Source organism: Eretmochelys imbricata, chromosome 7 (assembly GCF_965152235.1).
Source record: "Eretmochelys imbricata isolate rEreImb1 chromosome 7, rEreImb1.hap1, whole genome shotgun sequence".
Lineage (NCBI taxonomy): Eukaryota > Metazoa > Chordata > Testudines > Cheloniidae > Eretmochelys > Eretmochelys imbricata.
This window is the reverse complement of record NC_135578.1, coordinates 122,325,471-122,349,230: the sequence shown is the minus strand read 5'-3', so window position 1 is coordinate 122,349,230 and position 23,760 is coordinate 122,325,471. Positions and strand designations below refer to the sequence as shown.

General features: G+C 60.9%; 1 protein-coding gene across 1 annotated transcript in view; it reads right to left on the bottom strand.

The window, feature by feature from the left end:
• The window catches only part of SEMA4G (semaphorin 4G), a 56,063-nt gene that overhangs the window by 2,092 nt on the left and 30,211 nt on the right, over window positions 1–23,760 (bottom strand). The window contains exons 2-14 of the mRNA XM_077822019.1: window positions 23,455–23,603; window positions 16,479–16,541; window positions 16,282–16,380; window positions 14,798–14,891; window positions 14,154–14,267; window positions 12,702–12,865; window positions 12,393–12,562; window positions 8,567–8,711; window positions 7,252–7,474; window positions 6,836–6,951; window positions 4,524–4,678; window positions 3,731–3,792; window positions 1,457–2,623 (exon numbers count right to left, since the gene is read on the bottom strand). Coding sequence (XP_077678145.1) covers window positions 1,785–2,623; window positions 3,731–3,792; window positions 4,524–4,678; window positions 6,836–6,951; window positions 7,252–7,474; window positions 8,567–8,711; window positions 12,393–12,562; window positions 12,702–12,865; window positions 14,154–14,267; window positions 14,798–14,891; window positions 16,282–16,380; window positions 16,479–16,541; window positions 23,455–23,603 — 2,393 coding nt within the window. The 3' untranslated portion in view covers window positions 1,457–1,784. The remainder of the gene's footprint in view (window positions 1–1,456; window positions 2,624–3,730; window positions 3,793–4,523; window positions 4,679–6,835; window positions 6,952–7,251; window positions 7,475–8,566; window positions 8,712–12,392; window positions 12,563–12,701; window positions 12,866–14,153; window positions 14,268–14,797; window positions 14,892–16,281; window positions 16,381–16,478; window positions 16,542–23,454; window positions 23,604–23,760) is intronic.

Sequence of the window (23,760 nt, the reverse complement as noted above, 5' to 3'; positions counted from 1 at the left end):
CAGGACCGCTTTGGGGCTGGCTAGGACCACACGCTCTGCCCGGGTCCCCAGGGACGCCAAACAGACTCAGCCCAGGCTGGAAGCTGCCGCTGGCCACAGAGCTGGGGGGTGGTTTTCTGTGCCTTCCCCCATCTGCACACGCATGGTGAATTGCAGGGCCCCATGACAAACGTGGAGGGAGGGGAGAGCCATGCAAGAGTCACACTGGAGTGCATTGCTGCCCCCTCACCTGTCACCCCCAGGGCTGAGCCCAGCACCCCACGTCGGAGCAGCTCAAAAAGCTGGCAGATGGGAAACCCCCTCCTGCCATGGGGAATCCACCCCCCAAATCACCCCAAGGCGTCACGCTGCCCAAGGCCACAAAGTGCTTCTCTTCTTTGCCAGTACAGACGCCAGGCCAACCCCTCACCACGGGCCCACCGCCCGTTGGGATGGGGAGCCCTGCCCCACGCTGGGTGTGTGGGAGGGAACTTCCTCCCCACTGAGCACCGGGAGCCAGGGAAATATGGCCCCTGGTGGGACAGATGGAGGGAGACAGAAAATAATCCCAATGTAATTTGTTCAGACTTTGAGAACTATCCCTAAAGTGCTACCCACAGGACGGGCGGGGGAGGAGGGGGGCCGCCCTCATGGGAGAAGGGCTGGGTCACCCTGTGTGTGCCACGAAGCCACCCTGTGCCTGCTGGTCAAACCATTGGACTGCCCTGCCAGCCAGGTATCCACAGACACCTCCTGCCGCTCCAAGTGTGTCACAGGGCTCTGCACCCCTGCACCTCCCCTATCATTGTGCACATCCCCCCTCCTATCCTCTGCGCACACAAACACCCCCCGTCCTTGTGCACCCCTCATCCTGGTACACACACACACACGTATTCTGTATATTGAAGCTCCAAGGTCCTTCAGCAAACAAACCACACAGCCGTCGTCAGGCAGACTGGCCTACTGGTTCAAGCACTAGGCTGGGACCCGGGAGCTGGGGGTTCAATCCCTGCTCTGCCACAAACTCCCTGGATGAGTCACTTAGCTCTCCTCTGAACGGTGGGGATGGCGCTCCCCCTCTCTCCCCCCATTGGTCTGTCTCCTCGGCTTAGACCGGGTGCCCCAGGGGGTAGGGACCGTCTGACTGTCTCCGTCCAGCCCCAGCAGGATGGGGCCCCGATCTCAGCTGGGGCAGCTAGAGGCTGCTCTACCAGAACCAACCCCCCACCGGCAGCCGATGAAGTGCCCAAGCCGCAGTGCTGGGCGAGCCCCTGGCAAGCAACGGCCAAAGCATTGAGCCCGGACCTGGCGCTGGGACGCTACACGAGAGTGGGGCAGCCAGTTTCCCCCGGCGCCGCCGTGCCCCCAGGCAAGGGCGTGGAGCCCCCTAGCAGGGAATCAGCTGAGTTCTTCAATCCCGGGGGAGAGAGGCCTTAGAAAGCAGCTCTCAGGCAGGGCTTTATTAATTGTCACCTACCTCTTCTCAGCACACAGGGGCCAGCTCCCACCTCTCCCGCAGGAGCGGTCCGAGGCCAGCGTCCGGGCAGGCGTCTCCTCCCGCCCCACCCTGACACAGCCGCGTTTCCGGATCGTCATCTTTTATCCATAAATAGAATTCCCATTTCAGTCCACGTCTCTTTACAGCAGTGTCCGAACCCAAGCGGTCCCAGCAAGGGGGATCCCGGCGCCCCGAGGCCTGGCCCCGCGCTTCGGTTCCAGAGGTAGTTTCCCGTGGGTTTGTGTAACACTGGTTGGTGGGGGGGGACGGGGACGGGGGACTGAATCCGACCGGCGTCCGGGGGCCCCTACACGGAGCTCTCGTCCAGCTTGTCCACCAGCTGCGTGTGTTTCCGCTTCTCCAGGATCTTGCTCAGCTCCTCGGCGAAGGAGGTGGTGTACAGGGGCGAGGGGCTGGGCTCCTCCTGCTGCAGCAGCATGTAGCTGTTGCCGTTCATCTTGCGCAGCACGTTGGGCAGGGCGATGCCGTTGGTGAACTCGGCCGGGAGGGGCGGGGGCGGCGGGGGGGGCGCCGGGGGCGTCTCCCTGGCCGGGGAGGCCGCCGGGGGGGCCTCGCCCGGGACGATCTGCAGGCAGCCGGCCTCCCGGCCCAGCTCCTCCTCCGCGGCCTCCCGGGCCCTGCCCAGGCAGCTGGCCGAGACCGTCTGCAGCTCCACGGAGGGGGCGCGGGGGGCGCCCAGCACGTACCTGCCCTTGCGGCGCTGCAGGCAGGAGACGTGGAGCAGCACCGTGCTCAGCACCAGGCACAGCCCGCCCAGCACCGTGATGACCGCGATGTAGACGAACTTCAGGTCGGGGGAGGCCTGGCGGGCGGTGCGGGGAGGCGGGGGGGCCGTGGGCGCCGCCGGCTCCTGGGGAGGCTCTGGCAGCACCGTCAGGGCGTAGGCGGCCAGCGGGGAGCGCAGGCCATTCTCCTCCCCGTAGCAGCCGTACTCCCCGCTGTGCTCCGGCAGGGCGTCCGTCACCAGCAGCCCGTCCGCCCCCAGCCGGAAGTGGCCCTGCCCGGCCGCCAGCCCCACCGTGCCGTTCACCAGCCACGTGGCCTGAGCCAGGTTGGAGCGCTGCTCGCACGGCAGCAGCACGTCGTCGCCCCGCAGCACCGTCCGGTTCTTCTGCACGGGGGGCGCTGGGGGGAGAGACGGGAGGGGCGGAGCTCAGCCTGCGCCCCATGGCCTGCGCCGTGGGCTGAGCCCAGAGAGCGCTCCCAGAATGCCTTGGGACTGGCCCCCCCCCCGCCCCAGTGACTGCCATGGTAAGGCAATGGCTGTGCCCAGAGAGCACTCCCAGAATGCCTTGGGACTGCCCCCCCCGCCCCAGTGACTGCCATGGTAAGGCAATAGCTGAGCCCAGAGAGCGCTCCCAGAATGCCTTGGGACTGCCCCCCCCCGCCCCAGTGACTGCCATGGTAAGGCAATGGCTGTGCCCAGAGAGCACTCCCAGAATGCCTTGGGACTGCCCCCCCCCGCCCCAGTGACTGCCATGGTAAGGCAATGGCTGTGCCCAGAGAGCACTCCCAGAATGCCTTGGGACTGCCCCCCCCCGCCCCAGTGACTGCCATGGTAAGGCAATGGCTGTGCCCAGAGAGCACTCCCAGAATGCCTTGGGACTGCCCCCCCCCGCCCCAGTGACTGCCATGGTAAGGCAATGGCTGTGCCCAGAGAGCACTCCCAGAATGCCTTGGGACTGCCCCCCCCCGCCCCAGTGACTGCCATGGTAAGGCAATGGCTGTGCCCAGAGAGCACTCCCAGAATGCCTTGGGACTGCCGCCCCAGTGACTGCCATGGTAAGGCAATGGCTGTGCCCAGAGAGCACTCCCAGAATGCCTTGGGACTGCCCCCCCCCCGCCCCAGTGACTGCCATGGTAAGGCAATAGCTGAGCCCAGAGAGCGCTCCCAGAATGCCTTGGGACTGCCCCCCCCGCCCCAGTGACTGCCATGGTAAGGCAATGGCTGAGCCGTGAGAGTTCCCAGAATGCCATGGGACTGCAGCCCCCCTCCCCCCCAGCGCAGTGACTGGGCAAGGCAGGGGACACCTCCCTCCCGGGGAACTGGGGGTGAAGGTGGGGGCGGTGAGGGGGCCAGCGGGACGCTTCCCCTTCTCTCCTGGGCAGTGCCAGAGCAGCTGGTGCTGCCCACAGCCCCAAGGCGCCAGGGCCCAGATGGCCCCTGTGGCTCCTTGGGGGGGAGGCTGGATGGTCCCAGCATGAGCACACAGGCCCGGGGCGGAGCCTCACCCTGAGCAGAGCCGTCCCTGCAGCCCTCCCTGCCGTGCTGCACGTCCTGGGTCAGCTGGGTCCTGTGAGGAGCAAGACGGGCCGTGTCAGCAGGGGGTTGGTGGCCAACGGCCCCAAGAGACACGCACACGCGTTCACACGCAGCCCCGCCTGCAGACACACACATGCAGCCCCGCCCGCAGCCAGGCACACACACACACGAACACAGACTAGCTGGTCCCCAGCAGCCCAGCTCTGATCAGAGCCCAGCTAACGGTGCCATTCTGCGTGCCTTGTTGCCCGGGGGCAGCAAGGGAGCCGGGGTGAGAAGTCGGGGTTTCCTGAGCACGAGGGCCAACTCTGGGAAGGGGCCACCAGTGCCAACGAGGGGCTAAGATGGCACCGCAGAACCTCCGGGCGGTGGAGCTGGCAGGGGGGTGGTTTGCTTCGTGGGCCGGGGCGTAGGGAAATCCCAATGTTTCGGCACGCGCCCCTAGCAAGAGACACCAGGATGGGGGTTCACCCTGACAGGGTGAGCCGTCCTGCCGGGCGGCGTTGGAGGAGGCTGCGGTGCCCCCATCCACACCTGGCTCTGGGCAGTGTTTGCACATGGCAGCGATCCAGTTCCGAGTCCAGCTGGGAGGGGATCCAGCATCACTCCAGCCCAGGCTGGAGCAGGGACGATGGCTGGGCCGGCAGCCTCTCTGACCTCATGGCCGTGTCTCACCCGGGCAGCAGGAGCTCGGTGGGGCAGGCCGCGCAGGGGCCGGGACCTCCCCACTGGGAGGCCTGGGGCAGCTCAGCGGATCCGTACCTGTTCGCAGCGCCGGCCAGCTCCCGGCAGCCCTCGCCGTCCCAGGTGCAGTAGGGGTCCCGGGCCAGGATGCAGTCGTAGCAGGAGCCGTACCTGGCGCAGCTGGACAGGGGGAGCTGCAGGACTCCGCTGCCAGCCCCCACGTACACGCTTCTCTGCCAGGCAAAGAGCGGAGACCCCGGTGTTACGAGCCGGCAGAAACTCGATCACATTAAGGTGGGAACGCGCCGTCCCTCAGGGCATCGTAAGACACACACCTGAACCGAGGCCTAAGAGGATCTGCCCAGAAACGAGCCCCAGCCGGGCAGCAGCTCCGCTGGGCACTGTGTAGAGCGCGAGAAGACATCCAGGCCGGGAACAGGCGGCACAGAGAGAGGCAGAGACAAGCCGTGAGGAAGCCCAGTGGCCGCCTTTGGGCACAGCGGGACCCTGGGAAAGCTCCGGAGAGTTTTGGGGTCTGTTGGCTACAGAGGCTGGAAGCTGGGAAATGCCCCTTCATTCCCGGTTCCGCCCGCGTGCGACACGGCAGGACGCGTGACCCTCCTTGTAAATAAACAGGAGTGCAGCAAACGATGCCGCCAGCTGGGATGTCCCCAGAGCCTGCGCTTTGACCAGCCGCTTGGGCTGAGAAGGGGCCACGCTGGCTTGGCGCGCCCCGGTGCCCCATCAGGCAGGCTGGGTGGCAGCATGGCTGGGAGGGGGCCGAGGTGAGCTGGGGTCTCAGGACAAAGCCAGCACCACAATCGCCCCTGGTCGGCGACCTCCAGGGGCCGAAGGGAGACAGGGCGCTGCTCTCGTCCCCTGGGTCCCGCCCCAGGCCACGCCATGGCAAGGGCTGGGTGGGAGCTCAGACAGAAGGACAGACTCCCACGGCCCCGTTAAAGCCACCTGGGAAACCCGGAGCAGAGCACGGAGCCAGCACCTGGCCTGAGCGAAGCCACAGAGCCCCCCCGCATCCCCCCATGCAGCTGCCCAGCCTCGCTACACAAACTACCCTGCTGGAGGCTGGGGGCCTGGACTCCTGGGTTCTCCTCCCAGCTGTGTCACTGACCTATGTGTGTCCTTGGGACGGGGCTCACCCCCCAATCGACTCACTCCCGTGGTGTTGGGGAAGCGATGGGGGCCTGGGGTTGGGTGGCACCAAAGGGATCAGTACGTTCCTGGATGCCTGGTTCCTAGGATCCGGGCTGCACCCCGTGACTGAGGAGATGGGATGGGGGTGCTACGAAGAGGGGGGTTTCCCTTCCCCCATGCAGAGACCCCAGTAACAATGGCCCTGGGGGAACAGCCCCAGGCCCTGCCCCACTGGGCTGGCGGCAGGGCCTGGCTCTGCCGTTGCTGCCTCCTCTGGCTTGCTGAGGCCTGTGCTTGGAAAGCCAGCAGGGGCACGGGGGGGGGGAGCCTCCCCAGGGCCTCGGATAAGGACAGCAGGGATGGAGAGAGGGGGGCTGAGACCCCGAGGGCAGGGGGGGGCCCCAGGGATGCCCCTCTCATTCAGCAGAGCCCCCTGCCCCACGTGGGTCAGCCAGTGCCTCGCCGAGGAGGGGTTAACGTTGGGGTGTGGGGAGGCGCCCTGCCCCACAGCACAGCTCTGAGCCCCTTCCCTGGGGCGGGCAGGCTGGCAGGCAGCCGAGGACACCCAGGCTCCGATAAGCTCTGGCATTCCAAGCTGGGGTCAGCCAGTGCCAGGCAGAAGTGAGGCCGCACCTCCGCCGTGGGCAGGGGGCCAGGCTGGCTAATCAGAGCCACCCTGCGGTGCTGGCAGCTCTCTGGGCGAGACGGGCCCCAGGGAGCGCCGGGCACCCACCGCCAGGCCTCTCTGCTCGGCCAGCTGCCCCAGAAGGAGTTTAAAGCGTGGCTGGGTGGGAGACAGGCTCCCGGAAAGGCTGCGGGGGCCCCATTCACTGCCGCCCTGCAGCACCAGGGCCTGGCAGCCTAGCTAACCATGCAAAGGCAGCTGTTTCTCCTGCCCCCGCCTGGGCAACTGTACAGAAGGGCAGCGGCTGGGTGGGAGTTAGTGGCAGACTCTGGAATAGAACTCAGGTGTCCTGGCGCCCGGCCCCGTGCTCCAGCCGGCAGAACTCCTTGCCCGTCTTGCCCGCCCTGATCCCCCCTCACGGGGTGCCCCGATGCGCCACTAGATTTCAAGGGGCCTGGCTGCGGGATGCGGCAGCTGCGGATTTCAACACGCCCATTTTGTTCTGCCCTCTACAAGCGAGAGGGCCCCTGGAGGGGCAGCGTGTCCCTCGGGGAGCCAGTTCTACTCTGTGCCCCCCGGCGGAGTCGGGGTGCAGCCCGGAGCAGCATCTCACCTGGCCTTTGGAGATCACCAGGCTTTCCACGGGCTGGGGGGTCCCGAAGACCTGCAGCTCCTCCACGATATGTACGGCAGAACCGATCACCACCCCCTTGTGCAGCCAGCCGTCACCTGGGCAAAGGCAGAGGGGCACGGTCAGGGTGGCACCGGGCGGGAGAGTGCTGTGCCCATAGGCCAGGGCTGGGGCCGGGCAACCGCACTGCTAATTTCCCCCCTGGCCTGGGCCCCTGGCTGCTGCCCCGATGGGGGGATGGGGCTCTCTGCTACCCCCCTTCTTCTGTGGGTCCCGTCTCGGGGGGCAGCTTTCGCCCGGGCACCCCAGCCACACTGGGGTCCCCCGTCCCGCTCAGCCTGGGCGAGTGACACAGGGCCCCCAGATGACACTGCCCCCCCAACCCCTGGCCGACGCACCCGTCCCCATGAAGAGCACGTCGTACTGCTGGCCGTCCAGGGCCGGCGCCCTGTCCACCGCCAGGGCCGTGTAGAGCACATTCTTCTTCACCAGCAGAGGCTCCCCCCGCGCCGGCTTCACCTCCTCGAACATGAGCGGGTGTAGTTTGACGAAGTCCAGCACGCCGTTGGGCAGGTCCTGGGAGGAGCGGTAGCCGTCCTCGCGGGAGCGGTCGGTGATGCACTGCAGCGGGGAGGAGAGGTGGCTAGGGACGGGTAGCAGGCTGCCCGCTGGGGCAAGGCGGCCACCTCTGGGATCACCTGGGCTTGTCTCACCTACCCAGTGCCCTGCCTTGGGCGCTGCTGTTCTTTTCAGTCTGACTGTACCTGGCCTCAGCACGGGGTGAAACACCTGGTCTGTGCTTTGCGGGAGGTCAAACTAAATGATCTAATGATTCCTTCCGGCCTCAGACTCCAGGGCTTTCCTCGACACCAGGGCCAGAAGCCTGACCCCCTGCAGAGCACATGCCAGAGACCTGCCCCCAAATCCCTCCTCCAGCAGCGTTCAGACAAGCGCTCAGGCTGGATTTCCAAACCGCCAGTGACGGGGAATCCACCAGGCGCTTGGTACGTTGCTCCAGTGGTTAGTTACTCTCACTGTTCACATTTACCCCTCGTTTCCGGTCGGAACTTCTCTAGCTTCAGATGGTGTTAGAGCTTCCTCTGCCAGACTGCGGAGCCCGTTAACCAATATTTATTCCCCACCTAGGTGCTGACAGATTGTGATCGGTCCCCCTTCACCTGCTCTGTGTTCAGCGAGCCAGACGGAGCTCCTTGAGTCTGTCACTACAAGGCAGGTTTTAACCCTTTAACCATTCTACGGCTCTTCTCTGAGCCCCTCCAGTTAATCAACATCCTTCCTGAACTGCGGGCACCAGACCCGGACACAGGACCCCGGCAGCGGTCGCACCAGGGCCAAATACAGAGCTAAAATAACCTCTCTTCTCCTCGAGATTCCCATTTATACAGCCCCAGATTGCATTAGCCCTTTTGGCCCCAGCATCGCCTTGGGAGCTCATGTTCAGCTGATTCCCGCCCTCCCCTCCCAGCCTCCCAAAACTCAGGAAGTGGCTGGGGCGCGAGCACCAACCCCTGCCCCCCACGCCCCGAGGAGGGAGCCATGCATGCTGGAACCGGTGGGCCTGGCCGTGAGTCAGCAGCAGAGCTGGGACCAGCATCCAGGCCTTCGTGGCCCCTCACCAATCCCTCCTGGGGATGAAGCCCGAGGGCATGTTTGCAGCCCAACAGGGGGCACTGGCGTCTCCGGGTCACTTACAGAGCCCGGCCGTGGGTCCGGCACCTCCCCGTCATAGCGGGTCCATTTGCGGGTGGTGTCCTGGTATTGCATGTAGGGGCCCTCGAAAGCCCTCTGCAGCTCAGAGATGTTGTACTGGCAGACGGCGGATGCCTCCATGCTCCTCCTAGGAGAGACAGCGACAGGATCAGCGATCCGTGGCCGCCCCACGGGCTACACACACCTCCCTGCTCCGTCCGCCAGACGCCCCAGCCACTGACCACGCCGCCCGCTCCCTCACTGAGAGCTGGGGCCTATAGAAACAGCTCCAAACACCCAGGCTTTCCTGGAGGGGGACAAGGAGCTGCTGCCCTCTCTGAAATGACAACAGGGCCATCCCACGGACCAGCAGCTGGAGACCTCAAAGTGGATCTGTTGCATAATGTCCATTTTACAGATGGGAACCCAAGGCCCAGAGTGGGAAGGGGCTTGCCCAGAGTCACACAGCAAGGCAGTGGCAGAGAACCCCAGTTTCCTGAGGCCCAGAACTGTCTCTCCAGGGAAAGGGAATGGAAAACGGAGAGACCCCCATTGCTCCATCAGGCACTGGCTGGCAAACGCCAGAGCGGCAGCTGGCATTGGCAGAGCTGTGGCAGGATGGGACGTGGGCGCAGCAGGCCCTAGGAGGGACGGGGGAATGGACAGTGCGTCCACAAACGACACAGAGCCGCTGTCCAACCCCAGCATAGGGAGCAGATGGGCGACCTCACCAATCCGGGCAGCACACAGCTCTGCCAACGCCCCTCGATCCCGACCCGCAGCCCCCGTGCTGTTCTGGTCCTGGTCTCCCAGGTGGGCTGCTCCGCAAAAGGAACCAGCAAAAGCCCAAGTGGTTCCGGTTCTGCTCCCAGCAGCTGCCTCGCTCCGGCAGTGAGGTCGCAGCACCCCCGCGCTGTTTGCCACCCCCTGCGCGCAGCAGCCTGGGCAGATCAGCCCCAAAGGCACCAGAGATGAGCTCGGAGGGAACGGAGATGCTAATGGCTACACGGCAATAGCAGGGTCACCCGCCGTACGTCTCCTGCCTCAGCGGGGGGTGGGGGAGTGTCAGGCAGAGCCCCTGCAGGTCGGGGAAGAGCCCCCAAGTTTGGGAGCCTTAGGGCTGGCGATTTCCCAAGCACAGGGCTCTCCAGGGAGATCCCAAGGGTGCCCCAGACCCGGCCTGCTGGAGGTGCTGAGCGCGGCAGGCCCGCAGCCCGCTGGGCATGCGCTCACCAGAGAGGAACGCTGCCCAGCCAGGCCTGGCAAGCTGGCACGTCAGCAGGAAGGGAGGTGGAGAGAAGCAGCCATTCAAGGACTCCAGGAGTCAGGACGAGCCCCAGCCACAATGTGTGCCTCAGTTTCCCCACTCTGTTAAACCTACCCTTGGAGATCCTCTGTTTAGCGGCTGTCGCATAGAGCCGAGAAAGCACAGCCCCTGGTGAGCGGTCAGCCCTCTGCACGTGGCTTGGGGGACCCCTGCTGGCTCTCACGGCCCCCCGCTGGCTCCTACAGCCCCTGTGACTCCAGAGGAAATTCCTTCCCAACCCCAGACAGCCTGGCATCCACCCCCACAGTAGGGTGGAGTGAGAGGGGGCTTCTTCCTCACTGCTGGCCTGGCCCCATTCCCACCTCCCAGTTGCTGACCTCACCAAGATCTGAGCCCCAGCCCAGCGCCCTCTGCCCAGCTTACGGTACAGCTGGGAGGGTGACCGCCCAGCTCCAGGCTTGGTAGCGGGGTGGCCCTGTGATCCCCAGAGACTCTTGCCCTGGGCCGCTGCCCTTCCTCGCCCAGTGTGCTCAGTGCGAGAAGCTGGCACTGGGGACAGGGACCTGGGGGAGACCCAGCTCAGGAGGTGGTTTCCAGGTCCCTGGTCAGCAGGAGTGGGATGGATTACTGCTTGCTGCTGCCTCGAGATGCTTCCTCCCCTCCCCGCAAAGGACCCGCTCATCTTCACCCTGCTGCCTCACTGGAGAGTGGAGCAGGGCCCCTACTAGGCTAGGTGCCTCAGCTGCTCTCCTTTTAATTTAACCCTCTCCCACCTGCATTCTTCCTGGCTACCTGCACACTCCCCCGGCAGACCCGCTCCTGGGGGGTTAATGAGCCACCTGAGTGATCATTAATGAATTTCTCTATAGAAACCATCCCCTCCCCACCGCCCAGTTGCTCTCCCTGTCCCATTGTGCTATAAATAGCCACGGTCAGTGTCAGGCTTCTAGAGGCAGGCCCGGCTAATTAGCCAGGCAGCGATTCATTAGAATTCATGTCGACGTCAATAACCAACAGGAAATGCCCTTTTCCATTAAAACGGCCGTTGGAGCACGGATATGCCCAAGTGAAATCCACCCCAGCTCCTCAATAGCTCCCGTTCCTGCTAAACCTCCTGTTTAACTGGGCTGCTTTTCCACCAGATAAGGCGGAGATAGGAAGCCTGCCAGAATGGTTCAACTCCCTCCCCTGCCACCCGCGATGTAACGCACGCAGCAGCGATTAACCGCGCTGCGGGAAGCCTTCGGGCTCCGGATGGGTTCTCTGTGCCCCGTCGATCCCCTGCTCTCCAGGTCTACCCTCTGCACACAAACGAAGCTTTGCAAACTGGGTCCCTACATGTACGTTCCCGTGCTGCGGTGTGGCCAGATCTGCGCACACTGAGGTGGATCATCACTTTGGGGTGGGGCGGAGGGGGACACGCTTTGCGGGATTTGGCTATGTACAGCTCAGGTAGTCTGGTTCATTGGGTGAAATTCCTGTATCAGTGAATGCCTCAATGGGGCATGAGTAGGGTGACCACATGTCCCGTTTTTATAGGGACAGTCCCTCTTTTTGGGACTTTTTCTTATACAGGCGCCTATTACCCCCATCTCGTTTTTTCACAGTTGCTATCTGGTCACCCTAGGTGTGAGTCAGCCATGGGGCCCCCTGTCTCTATAACCACCCCTTGGTCTGGAAGAAGTGGCAGACTGAACAAAGGAAGTTGTTAACCTTACCGTCTGCGCTCTGGCAGGACAAGGATTATGCTGAAGAGCCTGCCTGAGCTGGGGGAACCAGAGCTACCCAGGTGGTTGGCCAGGAGGAGGATTTGGAGCAGTAGAATTTCCCCACGAAGGGGAAACACAGGCCCAGAGTCAATACGAATCTTTAAACCCACACAGAGTGATGGAGAGGGGAAGGGCGGTCCAGGACCCTTGCAAGGACGCTGCAAATCCTGCAGAGTGGGGAGGAAACTGAGGCAGGGGATGGCGTACGGGTGGTTTAGTAGGCTGTCTGGAGCTGCGTATATCCCGGGCTGTCTATAGGAAAGAGGGACTGGTTTGGGAACAGTTTGCACAGCCTGTGCACAGCTCTCAGAAGCGGGAGCTAGGAGGAACATCTGCCCGCCCAGAGTGCGCCGAGAGAGCCAGAGGCAGGGCCTGGCTTGGCACAGATCAGGGAGCTGAAAGCACATGGACCCGGCCCGGCAGCCTGCCTGGCCAAGCAGGGTTGTGATGGGGGAACGGGTCAGATGCTGGCAGTGGACAAAGCACAGAGCCCACTGCTGAGGGCCAGTTTCTGGAAGAACCCGCAGTGGAGGAGGACCTGTTTGGGGACTGCAAAGGGGAAGGAGCTGTGACGTGTCCATGAGGGGAATGGCCAGAACCGGCTATTCCGACCAGGGCAGGCGCCCGTGCGGCCAGGGGCAGGGGATCAGCCGTTCCATCAGCTCTCGGGGTCGCCCGCAAGGGACAAGGCGACCCTGCTGAACTGCTCCAGCCCGCGTCCCCCCAGTGGCTCCATCACCCTGCTCTGGGGACGAGCCTGTGGGCCCCGCGGGGAAAGCAGAACCCTACTCACCAGTGAGCCGACAAGGTGAACGTGGCGTAGAAGACGGTGCTGGGCCAGCTGCCCCCGTCCACGGTGTGCACGGCCTTGAGCACTTCGTAGTAGGGGATATAGCAGACCAGCCGGGCCTTCATGAAGGACGTCCATTTCCGCTGCAGGATCTTCTTCCCACCCAGGTCGCTCTGCGAAGGGAAGGGAAGGGAAGCGCTGGGAGAGGGCGAGGCTGTCACCTGGGCTGACCCCATCACAGCCTCTGAGCCCCGCGGGACTGGGGTGCTCCCAACCCCCCTCCCTGCAGCTGCTCTGGCAGCGTCTCTTCACCTTGCACACCCGGGCCACTCTGGCCACCCTGGCCACCTGGCTCTTGTCAAAGGAGGCACTCTCCTCGGCCGCCCGCTCCATGAAGAAGTAGTAGATCTTGTCATCGTCCCCCACTGGGCTGCGCACGCTCTCCTGGACCAGCACAGAGGCCACGAACTCTGCATCTGCAAACAGCACCGGCGTCAGACGCGCCCCGCCACCGGGCGGGTGGTGGATCTGATTGGTACCTAGCTCTGCCGCTGCCTGAGTCCCTTTCCCTCTGGATGTCTCAGCTTCCTTCACTCTAAATAAGGACGGATGATACCGCCCACCCCTCTGCCTGCAGGGTTATTGCAGGGCCTGACAAGAGCTTTGAGATCCGCACTTTAGTCAACTCTGTGTCTCATCCCCTCCCCACCCAGCTCTGAGCACTCCAGCTGGCCTCTGTGCCCATGCTGGTCTGCTTAGCGAACCCCCCAACTCTTAGTGATCTCGGGCACCCCGCCCGCCCAGACATGGCAAGAGGTTCAGGGTGCCCTGTCACCGGAGTGACCCAGATTCCCAGGGGCAGGTTCTTGCCAGGGTTGGCAGCGGGACGGGCTGCCACTCAACATGGGGCAAGGGTGTGAAAAGGTTTGGAGAGCGATCACCGCCAGGACACTCCCCAAAAAGAGGCGGAGGGCAAAGACTGAAGGGACAAACACGAGAAGGAGGAAGGAACTCAGCCGTATGGACAAAGCAGAGCCGCCCGCTCCGTGGCCAGTGCTGCGCCCTCCCGGGGAGTGAGCACAGAGGCGGCTTGCTAGGATCAGTGCCAAGGCTCCGAGGACGGCCCTAGGCTCCAGTGACCGTGGCACATCATGCCACACATGCCCCCTCTGCCCTGCTCTCCGCTAACGGAGAAGGCCCCGGCTTCTGCCCTCTCCATGGCTCAGGCCCGTTTGGCGCTCTGGGGAAGGCGGGCATAAGGAGCAGAAACCTCCCCACGTTTGTGTGAATATCCGCAGCCCCACCGAGCCACGGGCATCTTTGCCCCACTGCCAGGCCCGCCCGCCTGCCGGCCGATCTGGAGGTGGGCAAGGCGTTGCGGAAGCACACAGGAACGACCCGCCCTCGTGAGTCCGGCTGACGCCCTCGGCCCAGCTTGGGCGCGTCGGAGGGCAGTGTAAACCCCCCCCCCCCCCCGAGCACACCACATTGTGCCACGTGCCAGATGGGCAGCGAGGAGGTGCCGGGCTGCGGATCAAACGCACAGCCGAGCTTCGGACCGCAGGACGCCCTTCAGACCCCGGGTGACGCGGGGCTGACTCAGACGAGTCTATTCTGCCCGTTTAAATGTCCCCTGGGCGTTACTCTGCCCGAGGACGGCAGGGTTTGGCCCGGAGGGGGCAGCAGTGCCTTTGGTGGTGAAGGGGGGCTCAGAGCTGGCAACGGAGGGGGAGGCTCAGGTCTCTCCTGGGGGCTGGATCTTACCGTTTAGCCAGTGCACGGGGGACTCTTCCGTCTTCAGGGGCCGCTGGTGCAGGTTACGCCTGACGTCCGGCAGACTGCGGAACTCGTACCGCGTGGCCGTGTACAACCCGCCATCTGAGATCGGGGGTGGGGAAGGATGGGTCAGGGTCCCCCAGCTGTTTAGCCACGTGTGGCCCAACCCGCATCCCAATCACTTAGCCCCGGGGCCGGGGGAGGAGGGTGGAGGAAGGGGAAGCCGCATGGCCAGGCTGGACCCACTTCGGGGACTCCTACGTAACGTGGAGCAGGTGATGCCCGTGGACACTGCTCCCCAGCCCTGATCGCATCGGGACCTGGCTGGACCCTCGCAGAGACCCTGTCGGGAGGGAGGGAGGGGAGGAGAATTTCTCCTTCGTTAGGGCTCGGGCAGGGTTCGGGCCAGAAGGGAACTGGCATGCCATGGGGCAGGTGGGCGTTGTGGGGAGGTGACTGGCTGTGAAAGGAGAGGTGGGGAGAGGCTGGCTCCAGCCCCTGAGGGGTGCACAGAGTTTTGGGCGGGGGCAGGGGGAAAACCTTCCTGGCTGCTCCAACTCACTCAGCGACAGCCCAGAGCCAGATCGAGCTGCGACCTCCCCGGGGAACCCCAGGTGAGCGGCCCCACCTACCTACGATGAGGCCGGTGTAACCGCGGGCGGGGTCATATGGGCACTTCTCCTTGCCCTCCTCCAGGTGGGACGGCAGCGCGAACCTGTCGGCATCCTGCAGAGAGAGGGGAGCAAGGGGGTGAGGAGCCGCTGGGCTGGACAGGACGGCATGAAAGCAGCACCCACAGCTCCAGGGGCCTTCATGCAGCCACGGATCAGGGACAGGTGAGGTTCCCCCACGTTCCCCAGGTCATGAGCTGGCAGGACCCCCCTCCAGGGGCAGACAACCACACCAACGTCCTGTGATGTGGGCATTTCCCGACCAGGCAAGTGGGCAGAGACTGCCCCCCACCAATGCAAATCACAGAGCCCCCAAATGGCTACGACTGTCAGCCACTGCCCATCTCGGGCCGGGCGGGAGCTGGCAGCCTGGGGATGCAGAGCTCCAGCACTCATTGGCCTCCCCCCAGGCCATGCACGAGAGCCACCATCCCCACCCACCCTGCCAGTCTCAGGGCATGCCATGCTGTCACTGCTGGAAGCCAGCCCACCGGGACGCGCCATCGTTACCGGCGGGCTGGGGAACACGGTGGAATCAGGAGGCTACCAGGGCTTGGCTCTTCCAACCAGACGCCTAGACTAACTAACGGAGCAAGTGGCTACCAGACAGACACGGTCAGAAGCAACTGAAAACAGGGTCTTATAATGGAAGTGTCAGGCAACCTTCCACCAGCCCTGACTATTTTTATAAATTTGATACCCCTATCTATGCCCATGTCCACAATGTCTGACATCAGCGAAGGGACCTTCAGATGAAAGCCCACACACTGGTTTAAAATGTGCCCTCTCCTGTTTATCAATGACCAGAGGTGAAGAACAGAAAGCCCAAAATGGACTTTTTCACTCCCTGTGCTGGGTGGGGCAGCGTGAGGTGGAGGCCAAGATCCAGCCATGTTCCTTGCGAGCCACATTTAATTTGTGACTGTCACGCGGGAGGGCCTGGGCAGGGGGTTTCGGGTTGCAGACGCTGTGAGGGGAACGCTCAAATAAAGACACTGATGTCCCTGGATTTTGTTTTTCCCCTTTACGTTTCCTGAAAACGGTTCTGCCCATCTTCACGTTTCTAAAACAGCCACAAGCTGGGGCCTTGAACCAATTCAACCAGCTCCCCCGAGAAGAAAAACTCAACCCTAGGGGTTTTTCTCCTTCCCATAAAGTGACAGGCCCATAACCCTTCCAAAGAAGGGCTGGCTGGAGCGCCCCCTGCTGGCTAACAATGCCCCGCTCCCTGCGTTGAACGGGTCCATGGATCAACCACGAGGACTGGCGGCAACTTGTTGCCAGGAGGTTATTGCCGGCCAGGAGGGAGAGCACCGAAGAGCGACAGAAGCCTGTGACGGGGCCGGAAGCACAGAGCAATGAACAAAGACGGAGGGAGCATCCAACACCCAGCCAGGGTTTCCCTCCTCGTGAATTCCCTCCCCACCAGCCGTGCTTGCACTCACGATGGCTGCGCACAGCGGGTGGAAGGCGTAGGTCCCGCAGGCGTACAGGTGAGTGTCGTTCAGCCTCTGCACGAGCCGGATGTGGTTGAAGCACTCGGTCTGCAGAGAGGAAGAAAGAGCATCACGCGGGGGCCCGACTCCCGCGCCTGCAGGCCGCCCGCGCCCCCCCACACGTGCAGAGACCCCGCCGCAAATACCTTGTTGTTCTTGCCCTTCTGGAGGCAGTCGGTTTGCTTCTCCGGAGACGCCTCCCACCGGATCTGTGAAGGGGAAAGGGGTCGTTACTCACCGGCGCCTCCTGGCTGTGGAGACAATAGCTGCCCCGCAACGCCCTGGAGTGATGTCACCGAAAGCCCCTAAAGAGCCGACGAGGCTGGTAAACGCTAATGGCAGGTTGACCAGTGCCAGGAACAGCCCCATGCCTGGGTCCATTTATTTTCCGCGCTTCTTGACTAAAATAAAGACCTGGTTGCTATTAATCCCAGGCCGGGGGCCCGCTGAGCAGAAGAAGCACCCAACTCACCTGGAAAATGCCTTTCACAAACTGGGGTTTTAGTGCTTTGAGTTCCCTTGCCTTCCCCGCGCAAAGCAAAGGGGCAGACTGTCCAGACTGACGAGTTCACTTTGTCCCACTTATGGAATCATAGGACTGGAAGGGACCTTGAGAGGTCATCTAGCCCAGGCCCCTGCACTGAGGCAGGACTAAGTATTATCTAGGCCATCCCTGGCAGGTGTTTGTCCAACCTGCTCTTAAAAATCCCCAGTGACGGAGATTCCACAACCTCCCTAGGCAATTTATTCCGGTGCTTAACCACCCTGACAGATAGGAAGTTTTTCCTAAGGTTCAACCTAACCCTCCCTTGCTGCAGTTTAAGCCCATTGCTTCTTGTCCTAGCCTCAGCCGTTAAGAAGAACAATTTTTCTCTCTCCTCCTTATAACAACCTTCTATGTACTTGAAAACTGTGGTCATGTCCCCTCTCAGTCGTCTATTCTCCAGCCTAAACAAACCCAGTTTTTTCAATCTTCCCTCACAGGTCATGTTTTTTAGACCTTTAATCATTTTTGTTGCTCTTCTCTGGACTTTCTCCAATTTGTCCACATCTTTCCTGCCATTTGGCGCCCAGTTGAGGCCTAATCAGCGCAGAACAGAGCAGAAGAATTACTTCTCGTGTCTTGCTTACAACGCTCCTGCTAATACAGCCCAGCGTGATGTTTGCCTTTGCAACAGCGTTACACTGCTGACTCATATTTAGCTTGTGATCCACTATGACCCCCAGATCCCTTTCCGCAGCACTCCTTCCTAGGCAGTCATTTCCCATTTTGTATGTGTGCAACTGATTGTTCCTTCCTACGTGGAGTACTTTGCATTTGTCCTGATTGAATTTCATCCTATTTACTTCAGACCATTTCTCCAGTTTGTCCAGATCATTTTGAATTTTAATCCTGTCTCCAAAGCACTTGCACCCCTCCCAGCTTGGTATCGTCTGCACACTGAATGAGTGGACACTCTATGCCGTCATCTAAATCAAGGATGAAGAGATTGAACAGAACCGGAAGGAGCTTAAATCACCCAGCTTATGCGCTGGAGAATCCACCCCAGGAGGGGCACTGCCCTCCAATGTGAAACTCTAGTGCCCAAACCCACCACGTCCTGGGCCAGAGAAGGCATGGGCCAGAGAGGGTGCCACCATAATATACATAATAAATACATAATATGCATAATAAAACTATCGTGCAACTAGGACACTGCTGCCGTCGTGACAAAAGCCCAGGGGCCCCTCGTGGGAAAGGCTTGGAGAGACAGAGACGGGAAGCAAAAATGCCCCTCCACCGCCCAGCGACACCGTCCTGCCAATGCAGTGGGGCTGGCAGAGAGACGGCCTGGCTGTCAGTAAGACCTCCGGATGGACTGGCACCTCGCGGGGGAGGGCAGAGACAAGATTCATCACCCGCCTATTTGTCAGGTTGCGAAATCGCATCCGCTGCTCCCGTCAGTGGGGGGGGGGTGTCTTAAAATTGGGACACAAAAGGCTGTGTGTGTGTCCAGGACAACAGGATCTGGAAGGACTTAATGGCTGGAAAGCCTTAACTCTATCCTGCAATGGTCTGACCTCCCAACCACCTGTGGGCACGTGTCCTTAGCTGTCGGCTACCACCAGTCCTGCAGGCCCATTCTGACAGCGTCCCTCATCGGGGCCTCTGGGTTGGCACTGCAGGAGACCCTGGGCAGAGAGTGCTGGGGTAGGATGTGCCGGCTCAGTTCATCCCATCGAGCCAGCACCCTGGGGGGCGGTCCCATTGTCCCAGGCACCCAGCAGCAGCTGCAGAGTTGGAGGGGAGGGAGACAGGGGCGCTCGGCAGGTGTCAAGTTTCTTCAGGAAGGGGTGCCCAGGGGATCCGGAGAGGGGGGTGTCCAAGCATGGGCGGGGGGAGAGAAGGACTTTAGCGGCAGCATTTGGGATGGGCTGTTGGGGGAGGGGAGCAGCAGGAGCACCTGCGAGTGGGTTACAGAGGTCACGGCTTGGGGGAGGGTGCTGGGGTTTGGGGCTGCAAGGAAGGGGACACTGGACCAAGGGGCGTGAGCCAGACAGGCGGAGAAGGATCCAGGACGGGGCGAGGCGTCCAGCTTTGGGAAGACATTGAACTGGCCGCAGGGGAGCTGGCAGCTCCACTAACCAGGCTGCCTGCCCCACTGCCTTCAGGCTATGCCTCTCCCCCCGCATCACCCCAGGCCTGCTCCCCCCGGAGCTCCCAGGAGCGGGGCTGGGCAGAAAGGTGTGGGCCTACAGGATTCAGAGCTGGGAAAGCCTGGGGCGGGGGTGCTGCCTATGCCATGAGTTTGGGGAGGAGGAGTGGACAGATTCGCAAGTGAGCGGCTGCCTTTGGCACCTGCTGGGTGGCTCTGGCCTAGCCCAGCACGGCGCACTCAGGCCGCCAGGCAATTCACGGAGGACAGTCGCAAGGCTCCCAGAGAGACGTTGGCATGCCCCTGGCCGGCCACAGACAAGCAAAAGCTGCCACAGCAGCTGGGCAGCTAGCCCGAGCTCGGACCAAACCACCCCTCCACCAGAGGACAGCTCACCCTCGCCCGCCTGTCTGCCGGCGTCCCCCAGCACCATCTCTGGAGTCTCCGCCGGCTGGCCCTGCCAGAGAGCAGGCGAGCCGCTCGAACACGCAGAGCTAGCGGGTGGCTCGCCGTCTCTCGCCGCGCCGCTCTGGGTCATTTCCACAGCAGATGGAAAAGGAAACGAAGACAAAGCCACAGCAGGCAGCTGCAGGGCAGGGGTAAACCCACAGGCCTACAAAGGGGACCCACTGCTGACGGCTCCTTCAGTTGCGGCATGGCCCAGCAGCCGGGCGGCCAGACGCCCTGCGAGGCCTGGCGTGGAGGCTGCATGGACTTCAGTGGACCGTGTTGCAATGGCAGCCCAGGAGCATGGCATGTGGGGGGGGCCAGTGAGTCCGGGGGTTAAAGGTCACTTGGGGACACATCTGGGGAGGAGCTGGGCGCCAGATGTGTTTGACCACGTGGGGTTTGGGGGTAAGGAGCTCTGCGAGATGGGCACGGATGCTGCCTGGTGCCCGTCGCCGTCCTGGCTGGACGCACTGCCCGCAGCTTTAGATGAAAGCAAAGGGCTCTTCCGCGGCACAGGGAACCAGTGCTCCACAATCCCCGCCCGCCTCAGCCGGAAGAAGCTGCCAAGGGAGACTGAACAGCGGGCAGTGGGGCTAGCGGAGAGCCTGGCCAAAGCAGTGCGGCTTGCAGCGCTTCCTCCAAGTGGCCACGCTTGGGCTGGGGACCAGCAGAGTCCACGAGGGAGGGCTGACTGCTGAGGACACGCTGCCCCCGGCTCCCTCCAGCCCCCTCCTGCACCCCAATTCCCCGCCACGCTCTGCCTGGGGCAAACAGCCTGGACTTTGGCCTGCTCCAGATTCCTAAGCTCCCTGCTGGGTGAGGGTGAACAGCCTGTGCTCTACAGCAGGTCTGGCTAGGTTACCGGGGGGCCCCGTCTGGCCTTAACGCCTGTGACCCCAGACCGGGTGCTTTATAGAACCATGGGTTGGGTTGGGTTGGGTTTCAGCTGCTGGGTGCCAGGGCCCAGGGAGGAATTTGCAGGAAGGGTGTTCTCCCCAGCCCACCTTGCTCAGCGGACAACAGCCGGCATTGCCGGGGGGCTTGGCATGTACCCCAAAAAAAGAAGGTAAAGCAGCTGAGCTTTTGAGGGAGAAGCACTTGAGGGCATCAGCTGGGAGGACAGATGGACCAATCCCAATATGCAGGAGTGGTGGCAAGTCACTGAAATGGACCCGTATGCCCGCGGGTGATGGCCCGGCCCCAGGAGGGGACGGAGACCCCGGGGAAGGACAGGAGCAGCAATCTGCACCCTGGTCAGGCAGAGGGGGTTGCTGGGAGCAAACTCACTTAGTACCAAGAACTAGCTCAGCTAAGTCAGGCAACGGAGAGATGATGGAGCCTGGTCATTGTTACTAATGACTGAAATCACGGTAGCACCAGCCGAGATCCGGGCCCCCTGGTGCTAGGCGCTGTGCATAATGAGAGAAGGTCCCTGCCCTGAAGAGCTCACTATAGACGCAGCCAGGCAAACAAGGGAAAGATTACTAGCCCTGTTTTGCAGATGGGAAACTGAGGCACAGAAGTGACTTGCCCAAGGTCACGTGGGGATCCTGAGGCAAAGCTGGGAAAAGAACCTTGATCTCCTGGGTCCCAGTCCTGTGTGTTAGCCACATGCCCATCCTCCCTCTCTCATGGACTTGAGAGTCAATTTTGCCTGCTCTGCCAAGGAACAGCCTCCTTCGGCCTCCTGGTCCTGTGGGCGGGAGTGGAGCTGCTTGCACTGTGGTTGCTGCACCTGTAAAAGGCGTCTCCTTTGGGGCTGTCAGCCCAGAGCCGTCCACTAGCATGCAAAGCGCTTGTTCCTGCCCCAGAGAGAGGGCAGGTGCGGTGAACAATGGTCGTCACCCCAATCAACTGGACAGCAACACAGGGGGCTTTGGGAATGGCTAGGGGAACCCGACCCATTTCTGCCCTTTAAGTCCAGGCTTCAGAAACAGCCAGCACATTCCCTGCACCACCAGGTTGGGAACTCTCTGATGAACAGGTGTCCCCCCCCGCCCCCCCCCAAAAAAGCTAATTTATCGAAACCCAAACTATTCACAAAACTCGGTCAGGATCAACAGAACACCAGACTTGGAAACCTTTCGTCAAAGAGACCAGAGACAGGCGAACCGGAACATTTCGGTTTGTTGTCAAAATTACTTTTAGTTAAGAAATGTCTGTAAATTTACACTAAAAAAAAAAGCGGGGTGGGGGGAGGCTAAAAAAGTCAAAACGTTACGTTTGGACTGACCTGGACAGTGGATCTTTGGTTCTTGAACATTTTGGACATTTTGACTTTTTTCCACAATTTGGGACAGGAACATTTTTCAGACTGTTGAAAATTCTCCTGGGATTAGAAAACCGTGTCTCACCCAGCCCTAACGAGCATCCAACCGGAGCTGTTAATTGCGCTCCAGAATCTCAGCTTGTAGAACAAAATAAAAAGTCTGCAGCTGTCCTCCTTAGGAAGACAATCTTGAAAATGTGACAAGTGTCACTGAGGCATAGAGCCTGTGGCAATCGCTAGAGGAAGTGAAAACCGCCTCATTCAGCTCTGCCAGGGGTTAGCTCAGACACCCAGGGATGCCAATTCAGACATCAGCCTTGTTCATTCTGTCACTGCTTGTGTGAGGAAGCAGAGGGAAGGTCACCGATCCACACATTCTCCTGGGAGCCAGGCCTCGTTTTGGGGACACACGGGCAGAGTATATTTTTGTGGGTGGGGCTTATATTTGTGGGTGGAGCTTAGACGAATACCACCACCTTGCCCTCCCCCCATACCAATCTGACCCCTATATGTCATTTAAAAAAAAAAAAAAAAGGCAGCTAGGAGCCAAGGAGAAGATTTCAAGTGACCAGTGACTTGGTTTTGCCCAGCTGCAGATGCCTGATACTCAGCACCTGTGACGTTCGGAGTGGAATCTAATATCTCATTGAAAGGTGACACAGGGCCAGAAAGAGTTAATGAACTCCCAGACTGACCTGACCCAGGGCCGAACTTTAAAGCCTGGTTAGGAAGAGACGGAAATGAACAGAGCTTTGAAATGCAGCCCCATTGTTAGAGAGAAAAGGGGAGCTGTGTGCTCAGGGCTTGTGATGTCAGCAAACAAGTCTTGTCTATTACTATGGCTTTGATTCAAAGATCAAAAAAAAGGAGTGTTAATATTCAGGAAGACACTTGAGTGAAATAGCACTGTTGTCTAGATGTCTCTTTGAAGGTTGTGGTAACCTGTTTAATGGATAAATGACCCTGTGCTAATTGCCAGGATGTTTGGGAGAAGGAAAGTTAAGCCAATAGTCTTCTCAGGTCAAAAGGCTTCTGGAAATGTATAAAAACCCTGGGACACTATCCTTCTTCATCTCAGATCTGCTTTGGGTTTCAAGAAGGGGAAACCCTGAGCCATAAGGATTGAGATCCCCAGTCACTGACTGGAGTCACCCTGAATATGGACATTGGACTGTAACCTGTGGACTATTTCTAAAAGGACTTTTGGCAACTACAAACTCACCATCTCTGCTAGGTATCAGGACCTCAAGAAATGGAACTCAAGTCTGTCTGTATATTGATCTTTCAACAAACTCTCTCTCTCTTTCCTTTTTTAACAAATTTTAGTTTCGTTAACAAGCATTGGCTGTCAGTGTGAATTTTGGGTAAGATCTAAGTTATCATTGGACCTGGGTGTGTGGCTGATCCTTTGGGACTGGAAGACCCTTGTCTTTTATATGATGAGATAACACTTCCAGTAATCATCATCATATCTGACATGTGTGTCTGGAGGGAGGCCGGAGGCTGGGCACTTTAAGGGAATGGCGTTGTTTGGACTTCTGAGTAACCAGTGAGGTAAGACAGAGGCTGTTCTGGTAAATCTACGTACTGGAATATCCACCAGGGGTTTGTCTGCCCCGTTCTGTTTGCAGTTCACCCTAATTGAGTGACCTCAGCTGGCTCCTACAGGCAGCATCGTTGCCGCACCCAAAACAATCCACTGGCCATGCAGGAACCTCAGCCAAAGCTGCTGCAAAGGGAGCCAAGACCAGGCGAGATATTGCTCACCTCCCTCTGGGAGCCATCGGCAATGTTGCTGGAGTTTAAGGCGAATATGGCCCCTCGCGCTCCCACATAGAGGATCCCCTTCTCGTCCTCCAGCAGCAGGGTGGTGTAGTTCAGGGCGTGGCTGCTGAAGCGCCGGACATCGGACAACTCTGCGGAGGGAGAAGCACAGGGCAGTGTTAGAACAGGACACCTGGCTAGCTGGCTCAGGTCACCTAGGGTGAAATTTGCCCCTACAAGAAGGCCCAGGTCCCATCCAGCCAGAGAGATCTAGGTCTCTGGGACTAGCCCTTTGTCCTAGCCCACCAA